Source organism: Heterodontus francisci, chromosome 8 (genome assembly GCF_036365525.1).
Source record: "Heterodontus francisci isolate sHetFra1 chromosome 8, sHetFra1.hap1, whole genome shotgun sequence".
Lineage (NCBI taxonomy): Eukaryota > Metazoa > Chordata > Chondrichthyes > Heterodontiformes > Heterodontidae > Heterodontus > Heterodontus francisci.
The window spans coordinates 121,514,651-121,528,801 of record NC_090378.1 but is presented as its reverse complement, the minus strand read 5'-3'; the positions used below and the strand labels follow the sequence as shown (position 1 = coordinate 121,528,801).

General features: G+C 39.9%; 1 gene segment (V, D, J or C); it reads right to left on the bottom strand.

Annotated features, from left to right (window-relative positions):
• The window catches only part of LOC137373123 (Ig kappa chain V region Mem5-like), a 66,608-nt gene extending 52,883 nt beyond the window's left edge, over positions 1–13,725 (bottom strand). Inside the window, 1 exon segment of the C gene segment in view lies at positions 13,432–13,725. Within this exon segment, the coding sequence occupies positions 13,432–13,708 (277 nt within the window).
• Positions 13,726–14,151: the final 426 nt, after the last annotated feature.

Here is a 14,151-nt window from a genome sequence, read left to right as displayed (position 1 = left end):
GGTTCTGTCAGTGCAGGAGGTGGGACTGGGTGTCCATTAGTAAATATTAGATATAACTGTGGGAAGTGTCAGTACAGGAGGTGGGACTGTGTGTCCATTTTTATATATTATATATAACTGTGGGATGTGTCAGTACAGGAGGTGGGACTGTGTGTCCATTATTATATATTATATATAACAGTGGGTTCTGTCAGTGCAGGAGGTGGGACTGTGTGTCTATTATTATATATTAGAAATAACTGTGGGATGTGTCAGTACAGGAGGTGGGACTGTGTGTCCATTATTATATATTATATTTAACTGTGGGATGTGTCAGTACAGGAGGTGGGACTGTGTGTCTATTATTATATATTATATATAACTGTGGGATGTGTCAGTACAGGAGGTGGTACTGTGTGTCTATTATTATATATTATATATAGTTGTGGGATGTGTCAGTACAGGAGGTGGGACTGTGTGTCCATTATTATATATTATATTTAACTGTGGGATGTGTCAGTACAGGAGGTGGGACTGTGTGTCTATTATTATATATTATATATAACTGTGGGATGTGTCAGTACAGGAGGTGGGACTGTGTGTCTATTATTATATATTATATATAACTGTGGGATGTGTCAGTACAGGAGGTGGGACTGTGTGTCTATTATTATATATTATATATAACTGTGGGATGTGTCAGTACAGGAGGTGGGACTGTGTGTCCATTATTAGATATTATATATAACTGTGGGATGTGTCAGTGCAGGAGGTGGGAATGTGTGTCCATTATTATATATTATATATAACTGTGGGATGTGTCAGTACAGGAGGTGGGACTGTGTGTCCATTATTATATATTATATATACCAGTGGGTTGTGTCAGTGCAGGAGGTGGGACTGGGTGTCCATTAGTAAATATTAGATATAACTGTGGGAAGTGTCAGTACAGGAGGTGGGACTGTGTGTCCATTAATATATATTTCATATAGCTGTGGGATGTCAGTGCAGGAGGTGGGACTGTGTGTCCATTATTATATATTATATATAACTGTGGGTTGTGTCAGTGCAGGAGGTGGGACTGTGTGTCCATTATAATACATTATACATAGGGCGGCACAGTGGCGCAGTGGTTAGCACCGCAGCCTCACAGCTCCAGGGACCCGGGTTCGATTCCGGGTACTGCCTGTGTGGAGTTTGCAAGTTCTCCCTGTGTCTGCGTGGGTTTTCTCCGGGTGCTCCGGTTTCCTCCCACAAGCCAAAAGACTTGCAGAGTGATAGGTAAATTGGCCATTATAAATTGTCACTAGTATAGGTAGGTGGTAGGGAAATATAGGGACAGGTGGGGATGTTTGGTAGGAATATGGGATTAGTGTAGGATTAGTATAAAATGGGTGGTTGATGTTCGGCACAGACTCGGTGGGCCGAAGGGCCTGTTTCAGTGCTGTATCTCTAATCTAATCATAACTGTGGGATGTGTCAGTACAGGAGGTGGGACTGTGTGTCTATTATTATATATTAGAAATAACTGTGGGATGTGTCAGTACAGGAGGTGGGACTGTGTGTCCATTTTTATATATTATATATAACTGTGGGATGTGTCAGTACAGGAGGTGGGACTGTGTGTCCATTATTATATATTATATATAACAGTGGGTTCTGTCAGTGCAGGAGCTGGGACTGGGTGTCCATTAGTAAATATTAGATATAACTTTGGGAAGTGTCAGTGCAGGAGGTGGGACTGTGTGTCCATTATTATATATTATATATAACAGTGGGTTGTGTCAGTGCAGGAGGTGGGACTGTGTGTCCATTATTATATATCATATATAACAGTGGGTTGTGTCAGTGCAGGAGGTGGGACTGTGTGTCCATTATTATATATTATATATAACTGTGGGATGTGTCAGTACAGGAGGTGGGACTGTGTGTCCATTATTATATATTATATATACCAGTGGGTTGTGTCAGTGCAGGAGGTGGGACTGTGTGTCCATTATTATATATTATATATAACTGTGGGATGTGTCAGTACAGGAGGTGGGACTGTGTGTCCATTATGATATATTATATATAACAGTGGGTTGTTTCAGTACAGGAGGTGGGACTGTGTGTCCATTAATATATATTATATATAACTGTGGGATGTGTCAGTACAGGAGGTGGGAATGTGTGTCCATTATTATATATTATGTATAACTGTGGGATGTGTCAGTGCAGGAGGTGGGACCGTGTGTCCATTATTATATATTATATATAACAGTGGGATGTGTCAGTACAGGAGGTGGGACTGTGTGTCCATTATTATATATTATATATACCAGTGGGTTGTGTCAGTACAGGAGGTGGGACTGTGTGTCCATTATTATATATTATATTTAACTGTGGGATGTGTCAGTACAGGAGGTGGGACTGTGTGTCTATTATTATATATTATATATAACTGTGGGATGTGTCAGTACAGGAGGTGGTACTGTGTGTCTATTATTATATATTATATATAGTTGTGGGATGTGTCAGTACAGGAGGTGGGACTGTGTGTCCATTATTATATATTATATATAACTGTGGGATGTGTCAGTACAGGAGGTGGGAATGTGTGTCCATTATTATATATTATGTATAACTGTGGGATGTGTCAGTGCAGGAGGTGGGACCGTGTGTCCATTATTATATATTATATATAACAGTGGGTTGTGTCAGTGCAGGAGGTGGGACTGTGTGTCCATTATTATATATTATATATAACAGTGGGTTCTGTCAGTGCAGGAGCTGGGACTGGGTGTCCATTAGTAAATATTAGATATAACTTTGGGAAGTGTCAGTGCAGGAGGTGGGACTGTGTGTCCATTATTATATATTATATATAACAGTGGGTTGTTTCAGTACAGGAGGTGGGACTGTGTGTCCATTAATATATATTATATATAACTGTGGGATGTGTCAGTACAGGAGGTGGGAATGTGTGTCCATTATTATATATTATGTATAACTGTGGGATGTGTCAGTGCAGGAGGTGGGACCGTGTGTCCATTATTATATATTATATATAACTGTGGGTTGTGTCAGTGCAGGAGGTGGGACTGTGTGTCCATTATTATATATTATATATAACTGTGGGATGTGTCACTTCAGGAGGTGGGACTGTGTGTCCATTATTATATATCATATATAACAGTGGGTTGTGTCAGTGCAGGAGGTGGGACTGTGTGTCCATTATTATATATTATATATAACTGGGATGTGTCAGTACAGGAGGTGGGACTGTGTGTCCATTATTATATATTATATATAACAGTGGGTTCTGTCAGTGCAGGAGGTGGGACTGGGTGTCCATTAGTAAATATTAGATATAACTGTGGGAAGTGTCAGTACAGGAGGTGGGACTGTGTGTCCATTTTTATATATTATATATAACTGTGGGATGTGTCAGTACAGGAGGTGGGACTGTGTGTCCATTATTATATATTATATATAACTGTGGGAAGTGTCAGTACAGGAGGTGGGACTGTGTGTCCATTATTATATATTATATATAACAGTGGGTTCTGTCAGTGCAGGAGGTGGGACTGTGTGTCTATTATTATATATTAGAAATAACTGTGGGATGTGTCAGTACAGGAGGTGGGACTGTGTGTCCATTATTATATATTATATTTAACTGTGGGATGTGTCAGTACAGGAGGTGGGACTGTGTGTCTATTATTATATATTATATATAACTGTGGGATGTGTCAGTACAGGAGGTGGTACTGTGTGTCTATTATTATATATTATATATAGCTGTGGGATGTGTCAGTACAGGAGGTGGGACTGTGTGTCCATTATTATATATTATATTTAACTGTGGGATGTGTCAGTACAGGAGGTGGGACTGTGTCTATTATTATATATTATATATAACTGTGGGATGTGTCAGTACAGGAGGTGGGACTGTGTGTCTATTATTATATATTATATATAACTGTGGGATGTGTCAGTACAGGAGGTGGGACTGTGTGTCTATTATTATATATTATATATAACTGTGGGATGTGTCAGTACAGGAGGTGGGACTGTGTGTCCATTATTAGATATTATATATAACTGTGGGATGTGTCAGTGCAGGAGGTGGGAATGTGTGTCCATTATTATATATTATATATAACTGTGGGATGTGTCAGTACAGGAGGTGGGACTGTGTGTCCATTATTATATATTATATATACCAGTGGGTTGTGTCAGTGCAGGAGGTGGGACTGGGTGTCCATTAGTAAATATTAGATATAACTGTGGGAAGTGTCAGTACAGGAGGTGGGACTGTGTGTCCATTAATATATATTTCATATAGCTGTGGGATGTCAGTGCAGGAGGTGGGACTGTGTGTCCATTATTATATATTATATATAACTGTGGGTTGTGTCAGTGCAGGAGGTGGGACTGTGTGTCCATTATAATACATTATACATAGGGCGGCACAGTGGCGCAGTGGTTAGCACCGCAGCCTCACAGCTCCAGGGACCCGGGTTCGATTCCGGGTACTGCCTGTGTGGAGTTTGCAAGTTCTCCCTGTGTCTGCGTGGGTTTTCTCCGGGTGCTCCGGTTTCCTCCCACAAGCCAAAAGACTTGCAGAGTGATAGGTAAATTGGCCATTATAAATTGTCACTAGTATAGGTAGGTGGTAGGGAAATATAGGGACAGGTGGGGATGTTTGGTAGGAATATGGGATTAGTGTAGGATTAGTATAAAATGGGTGGTTGATGTTCGGCACAGACTCGGTGGGCCGAAGGGCCTGTTTCAGTGCTGTATCTCTAATCTAATCATAACTGTGGGATGTGTCAGTACAGGAGGTGGGACTGTGTGTCTATTATTATATATTAGAAATAACTGTGGGATGTGTCAGTACAGGAGGTGGGACTGTGTGTCCATTATAATACATTATACATAACTGTGGGAAGTGTCAGTACAGGAGGTGGGACTGTGTGTCCATTAATATATATTTCATATACCAGTGGGATGTGTCAGTACAGGAGGTGGGACTGTGTGTCTATTATTATATATTATATATAGTTGTGGGATGTGTCAGTACAGGAGGTGGGACTGTATGTCCATTATTAGATATTATATATAAATGTGGGATGTGTCAGTTCAGGAGGTGGGACTGTGTGTCCATTATTATATATCATATATAACAGTGGGTTGTGTCAGTGCAGGAGGTGGGACTGTGTGTCCATTATTATATATTATATATAACTGTGGGATGTGTCAGTACAGGAGGTGGGACTGTGTGTCCATTATTATATATTATATATACCAGTGGGTTGTGTCAGTGCAGGAGGTGGGAATGTGTGTCCATTTTTATATATTATATATAAATGTGGGATGTGTCAGTACAGGAGGTGGGACTGTGTGTCCATTATTATATATTATATATAACAGTGGGATGTGTCAGTACAGGAGGTGGGACTGTGTGTCCATTATTATATATTATATATAACAGTGGGTTCTGTCAGTGCAGGAGGTGGGACTGTGTGTCCATTATTATATATTATATATAACAGTGGGATGTGTCAGTACAGGAGGTGGGACTGTGTGTCCATTATTATATATTATATATAACTGTGGGATGTGTCAGTGCAGGAGGTGGGACTGTGTGTCCATTATTATATATTATATATAACAGTGGGATGTGTCAGTACAGGAGGTGGAACTGTGTGTCCATTATTATATATTATATATAACTGTGGGATGTGTCAGTGCAGGAGGTGGGACTGGGTGTCCATTATTATATATTATATATAACAGTGGGATGTGTCAGTACAGGAGGTGGGAATGTGTATCCATTATTATATATTATATATAACTGTGGGATGTGTCAGTGCTGGAGGTGGGACTGTGTGTCCATTATTATATATTATATATAACTGTGGGATGTGTCAGTGCAGGAGGTGGGACCGTGTGTCCATTATTATATATTTTATATAACTGTGGGATGTGTCAGTACAGGAGGTGGGACTGTGTGTCCATTATGATATATTATATATAACAGTGGGTTGTTTCAGTACAGGAGGTGGGACTGTGTGTCCATTAATATATATTATATATAACTGTGGGATGTGTCAGTGCAGGAGGTGGGAATGTGTATCCATTATTATATATTATATATAACTGTGGGATGTGTCAGTGCTGGAGGTGGGACTGTGTGTCCATTATTATATATTATATATAACTGTGGGATGTGTCAGTGCAGGAGGTGGGACCGTGTGTCCATTATTATATATTTTATATAACTGTGGGATGTGTCAGTACAGGAGGTGGGACTGTGTGTCTATTATTATATATTATATATAACAGTGGGTTGTTTCAGTACAGGAGGTGGGACTGTGTGTCCATTAATATATATTATATATAACTGTGGGATGTGTCAGTGCAGGAGGTGGGACCGTGTGTCCATTATTATATATTATATATAACTGTGGGAAGTGTCAGTACAGGAGGTGGGACTGTGTGTCCATTTTTATATATTATATATAACTGTGGGATGTGTCAGTACAGGAGGTGGGACTGTGTGTCCATTATTATATATTATATATAACTGTGGGATGTGTCAGTACAGGAGGTGGGACTGTGTGTCCATTATTATATATTATATATAACAGTGGGAAGTGTCAGTACAGGAGGTGGGACTGTGTGTCCATTTTTATATATTATATATAACTGTGGGATGTGTCAGTGCAGGAGGTGGGACTGTGTGTCCATTTTTATATATTGTATATAACTGTGGGATGTGTCAGTACAGGAGGTGGGACTGTGTGTCCATTTTTATATATTATATATAACTGTGGGAAGTGTCAGTACAGGAGGTGGGACTGTGTGTCCATTTTTATATATTATATATAACTGTGGGATGTGTCAGTACAGGAGGTGGGACTGTGTGTCCATTATTATATATTATATATAACTGTGGGATGTGTCAGTGCAGGAGGTGGGACTGTGTGTCCATTTTTATATATTATATATAACTGTGGGATGTGTCAGTGCAGGAGGTGGGACTGGGTGTCCATTAGTAAATATTAGATATAACTTTGGAAAGTGTCAGTGCTGGAGGTGGGACTGTGTGTCCATTATTATATATTATATATAACAGTGGGTTGTTTCAGTACAGGAGGTGGGACTGTGTGTCCATTAATATATATTATATATAACTGTGGGATGTGTCAGTACAGGAGGTGGGAATGTGTGTCCATTATTATATATTATGTAGAACTGTGGGATGTGTCAGTGCAGGAGGTGGGACCGTGTGTCCATTATTATATATTTTATATAACTGTGGGATGTGTCAGTGCAGGAGGTGGGACTGTGTGTCCATTATTATATATTTTATATAACTGTGGGATGTGTCATTGCAGGTGGTGGGACTGTGAGTCCATTATTATATATTTTCTATAACTGTGGGACGTGTCAGGACAGGAGGTGGGACTGTGTGTCCATTATTATATATTTTATATCGCGGTGGGATGTATCAGTACAGGAGGTGGGACTGTGTGTCCATTATTATATATTATATATAACTGTGGGATGTGTCAGTACAGGAGGTGGGACTGTGTGTCCATTATTATATATTACATATAACTGTGGGATGTGTCAGTGCAGGAGGTGGGACTGTGTGTCCATTATTATATATTATATATAACTGTGGGATGTGTCATTGCAGGTGGTGGGACTGTGAGTCCATTATTATATATTTTCTATAACTGTGGGACGTGTCAGGACAGGAGGTGGGACTGTGTGTCCATTATTATATATTTTATATCGCTGTGGGATGTATCAGTACAGGAGGTGAGACTGTGTGTCCATTATTATATATTTTATATCGCTGTGGGATGTATCAGTACAGGAGGTGGGACTGTGTGTCCATTATTATATATTATATATAACTGTGGGATGTGTCAGTACAGGAGGTGGGACTGTGTGTCCATTATTATATATTATATATAACTGTGGGATGTATCAGTACAGGAGGTGGGACTGTGTGTCCATTATTATATATTATATATAACTGTGGGATGTGTCAGTACAGGAGGTGGGACTGTGTGTCCATTATTATATATTATATATAACTGTGGGTTGTGTCAGTGCAGGAGGTGGGACTGTGTCCATTATTATATATTTTATATAGCTGCGGGATGTGTCAGTACAGGAGGTGGGACTGTGTGTCCATTATCATATATTATATATACCTGTGGGTTGTGTCAGTACAGGAGGTGGGACTGTGTGTCCATTATTATATATTTTATATAGCTGTGGGATTTGTCAGTACAGGAGGTTGGACTGTGTTTCCATTATTATATATTTTATCTAGCTGTGGGATGTGTCAGTGCAGGAGGTGGGACTGTGTGTCCATTATTATATATTATATATAACTGTGGGTTGTGTCAGTGCAGGAGGTGGGACTGTGTGTCCATTATCACACATTATACATAACTGTGGGATGTGTCAGTACAGGAGGTGGGACTGTGTGTCCATTCGTATATATTAAATTTAACTGTGTGATGTGTCAGTACAGGAGGTGGGACTGTGTGTCTATTATTATATATTATATTTAACTGTGGGATGTGTCAGTGCAGGAGGTGGGACTGTGTGTCTATTATTATATATTATATTTAACTGTGGGATGTGTCAGTACAGGAGGTGGGACTGTGTGTCTATTATTATATATTATATATAACTGTGGGATGTGTCAGTACAGGAGGTGGGACTGTGTGTCCATTATTATATATTATATTTAACTGTGGGATGTCAGTGCAGGAGGTGGGACTGTGTGTCCATTATTATATATTTTATATAGCTGTGGATTGTGTCAGTGCAGGAGGTGGGACTCTGTGTCTATTTTATATATTTTATATAGCTGTGGGATGTGTCAGTACAGGAGGTGGGACTGTATGTCCATGATTATATATTATATATAACTGTGGGTTGTGTCAGTACAGGAGGTGGGACTGTGTGTCCATTATTATATATTATATATAACTGTGGGTTGTGTCAGTGCAGGAGGTGGGACTGTGTGTCCATTTTTATATATTATATATAACTGTGGGATGTGTCAGTACAGGAGGTGGGACTGTGTGTCCATTATTATATATTATATATAACAGTGGGTTGTGTCAGTGCAGGAGGTGGGACTGTGTCCATTATTATTTATTATATATAACTGTGGGATGTGTCAGTACAGGAGGTGGGACTGTGTGTCCATTATTATATATTATATATAACAGTGGGTTGTGTCAGTGCAGGAGGTGGGACTGTGTGTCCATTATTATATATTATATATAACAGTGGGTTGTGTCAGTACAGGAGGTGGGACTGTGTGTCCATTAATATATATTATATATAACTGTGGGATGTGTCAGTACAGGAGGTGGGAATGTGTGTCCATTATTATATATTATGTATAACTGTGGGATGTGTCAGTGCAGGAGGTGGGACCGTGTGTCCATTATTATATATTTTATATAACTGTGGGATGTGTCAGTGCAGGAGGTGGGACTGTGTGTCCATTATTATATATTTTATATAGCTGTGGGTTGTGTCAGTACAGGAGGTGGGACTGTGTGTCCATTATTATATATTATATATAACTGTGGGATGTATCAGTGCAGGAGGTGGGACTGTGTGTCCGTTATTATATATTATATATAACTGTGGGATGTGTCAGTACAGGAGGTGGGACTGTGTGTCCATTATCATATATTATATATAACTGTGGGTTGTGTCAGTACAGGAGGTGGGACTGTGTGTCCATTATTATATATTATATTTAACTGTGGGATGTGTCAGTACAGGAGGTGGGATGTGTGTCTATTATTATATATTATATATAACTGTGGGATGTGTCAGTGCAGGAGGTGGGACTGTGTGTCTATTATTATATATTATATTTAACTGTGGGATGTGTCAGTACAGGAGGTGGGACTGTGTGTCTATTATTATATATTATATATAACTGTGGGATGTGTCAGTACAGGAGGTGGGACTGTGTGTCCATTATTATATATTATATTTAACTGTGGGATGTCAGTGCAGGAGGTGGGACTGTGTGTCCATTATTATATATTTTATATAGCTGTGGATTGTGTCAGTGCAGGAGGTGGGACTCTGTGTCTATTTTATATATTTTATATAGCTGTGGGATGTGTCAGTACAGGAGGTGGGACTGTATGTCCATGATTATATATTATATATAACTGTGGGTTGTGTCAGTACAGGAGGTGGGACTGTGTGTCCATTATTATATATTATATATAACTGTGGGTTGTGTCAGTGCAGGAGGTGGGACTGTGTGTCCATTTTTATATATTATATATAACTGTGGGATGTGTCAGTACAGGAGGTGGGACTGTGTGTCCATTATTATATATTATATATAACAGTGGGTTGTGTCAGTGCAGGAGGTGGGACTGTGTCCATTATTATTTATTATATATAACTGTGGGATGTGTCAGTACAGGAGGTGGGACTGTGTGTCCATTATTATATATTATATATAACAGTGGGTTGTGTCAGTGCAGGAGGTGGGACTGTGTGTCCATTATTATATATTATATATAACAGTGGGTTGTGTCAGTACAGGAGGTGGGACTGTGTGTCCATTAATATATATTATATATAACTGTGGGATGTGTCAGTACAGGAGGTGGGAATGTGTGTCCATTATTATATATTATGTATAACTGTGGGATGTGTCAGTGCAGGAGGTGGGACCGTGTGTCCATTATTATATATTTTATATAACTGTGGGATGTGTCAGTGCAGGAGGTGGGACTGTGTGTCCATTATTATATATTTTATATAGCTGTGGGTTGTGTCAGTACAGGAGGTGGGACTGTGTGTCCATTATTATATATTATATTTAACTGTGGGAAGTGTCAGTACAGGAGGTGGGACTGTGTGTCCATTATCATATATTATATATAACTGTGGGAAGTGTCAGTACAGGAGGTGGGACTGTGTGTCCATTATCATATATTATATATAACAGTGGGTTGTGTCAGTACAGGAGGTGGGACTGTGTATCCATTATTATATATTATATATAACTGTGGGAAGTGTCAGTACAGGAGGTGGGACTGTGTGTCCATTATCATATATTATATATAACTGTGGGATGTGTCAGTACAGGAGGTGGGACTGTGTCCATTATTATATATTATATTTAACTGTGGGATGTGTCAGTACAGGAGGTGGGACTGTGTGTCCATTATTATATATTATATTCAACTGTGGGATGTGTCAGTACAGGAGTTGAGACTGTGTCCATTATTATATATTATATTTAACTGTGGGATGTGTCAGTACAGGAGGTGGGACTGTGTGTCCATTATTATATATTATATTTAACTGTGGGATGTGTCAGTACAGGAGGTGGGACTGTGTGTCCATTATTATATATTATATTTAACTGTGGGATGTGTCAGTACAGGAGGTGGGACTGTGTGTCCATTATCATATATTATATATAACTGTGGGATGTGTCAGTACAGGAGGTGGGACTGTGTCCATTATTATATATTATATTTAACTGTGGGATGTGTCAGTACAGGAGGTGGGACTGTGTGTCCATTATTATATATTATATATAACTGTGGACTGTGTCAGTACAGGAGGTGGGACTGTGTGTCCATTATTATACATTATATATAACTGTGGGATGTGTCAGTGCAGGAGTTGGGACTGTGTGTCCATTATTGTACATTATATATAACTGTGGGATGTGTCAGTGCAGGAGGTGGGACTGTGCGTCCATTATAATATATCATACATAACTGTGGGATGTGTCACTTCAGGAGGTGGGACTGTGTGTCCATTATTATATATTATATATAACTGTGGGTTGTGTCAGTGCAGGAGGTGGGACTGTGTGTCCATTATTATATATTATATATAACTGTGGGATGTGTCAGTGCAGGAGGTGGGAATGTGTGTCCATTATTATACATTATATATAACTGTGGGATGTGTCAGTGCAGGAGGTGGGAATGTGTGTCCATCATAATACATTATCCATAGCTGTGGGATGTTTCAGTTCAGGAGGTGGGACTGTGTGTCCATTATTATATATTATATATAACTGTGGGTTGTGTCAGTGCAGGAGGTGGGACTGTGTGTCCATTATTATATATTATATATAACTGTGGGATGTGTCAGTGCAGGAGGTGGGACTGTGTGTCCATTATAATATATTATACATAACTGTGGGATGTGTCGTTGCGGGAGGTGGGACTGTGTACCATTATTATATATTGTATACAACTGTGGGTTCTGTCAGTGCAGGAGGTGAGAATGTGTGTCCATTGTAATATATTATATATAACTGTGGGATGTGTCAGTGCAGGAGGTGGGACTGTGTGTCCATTATTATATATTATATATAACTGTGGGATGTGTCAGTGCAGGAGGTGGGACTGGGTGTCCATTATTATATATTATATATAACTGTGGGATGTGTCAGTGCAGGAGGTGGGACTGGGTGTCCATTAGTAAATATTAGATATAACTGTGGGAAGTGTCAGTGACGGAGGTGGGACTGTGTGTCCATTATTATATATTATATATAACTGTGGGTTGTGTCAGTGAAGGAGGTGGGACTGTGTGTCCATATTTATATTTTATATATAACTGTGGGATGTGTCAGTGCAGGAGGTGGGACTGTGTGTCCATTATTATATATTATATATAACAGTGGGTTCTGTCAGTGCAGGAGGTGGGACTGTGTGTCCATTATTATATATTATATATAACTGTGGGATGTGTCAGTGCAGGAGGTGGGACTGTGTGTCCATTATTATATATTATATATAACAGTGGGTTCTGTCAGTGCAGGAGGTGGGACTGTGTGTCCATTATTATATATTATATATAACTGTGGGATGTGTCAGTGCGGGAGGTGGGACTGTGTGTCCATTATTATATATTATATATAACTGTGGGATGTGTCAGTGCAGGAGGTGGGACTGTGTGTCCATCATCATACATTATACATAACTGTGGGATATGTCAGTGCAGGAGGTGGGACTGTGTGTACATTATTATATATTGTATCTAACTGTGGGATGTGTCAGTCGAGGAGGTGGGACTGTGTGTCCATTATTATATATTACTGTGGGATCTGTCAGTGCAGGAGGTGGGACTGTGTGTCCATTATTATATATTATATATGACTGTGGGATGTGTCAGTGCAGGAGGTAGGACTGTGTGTCCATTATTATATATTATATATAACTGTGGGATGTGTCAGTGCAGGAGGTGGGACTGGGTGTCCATTAGTAAATATTAGATATAACTGTGGGTTGTGTCAGTGCAGGAGGTGGGACTGTGTGTTCATTATTATATATTATATGTAACGGTGAGATGTGTCAGTACAGGACGTGGGACTGTGTGTATTGAGGTTTTTGTAAGGCTCTGTCTCACTGTGTAGAGGCCAGCTGTTATATTGCTGACAGTAATAATCTGCAACATCCTCACTCTGTACTTTACTGATTGTCAGAGTGAATTTGGTGTTCTGTTGACTGCCGGTGAATCGGTCGGATGTTCCTGTGAATCGAGTTGCTGCCTCATAGATCAGGAGAGTGGGTTTCTGACCTTCTCTCAGCTGATACCAAGAAACATATTTGCTCACGGACTGGCTGGCCATACAGGTGATAGTTGCGGTCTGTCCCAGTCTCACTGACAGTGCCGGTGGAGACTGGGTCATGATGGTGTCTCCACTGCTACCTGAGGGGTAATAGAGAAACAGAGTGAAGTAAGAACTGTCACAGAAAGACCTTGTAAAATGAGATATTATTAGAGACAGTGACCATTCCTCTTGTTTCAGCATTTTCCCTCCAAATCACAAGTCAGTAGAATTGGACTGAAATAAACAGCAGGAAAATATTAAACGTGGAAGGAGAGAGATTTGTACCTGCGACGCAGAATGCCAGAGGCCAGATCAGCTGGATGGGTGAAATCATGGTGCCTGCTCCTGTCTCTGTGCCTGGTTACTGATAAACTCTCCCTTCACTGGGCTCTGCTTTATAAAGCTGCAGCCTGTGAGAGTCTGACTGCCTGTTTCTCAGTATGTAAATGGTATCACCCAGAGAAAGGCACGTCAGCAACTCTCACTTCCTCTTCTCTTTTTCTGTTTCCCTCATTAGCTCC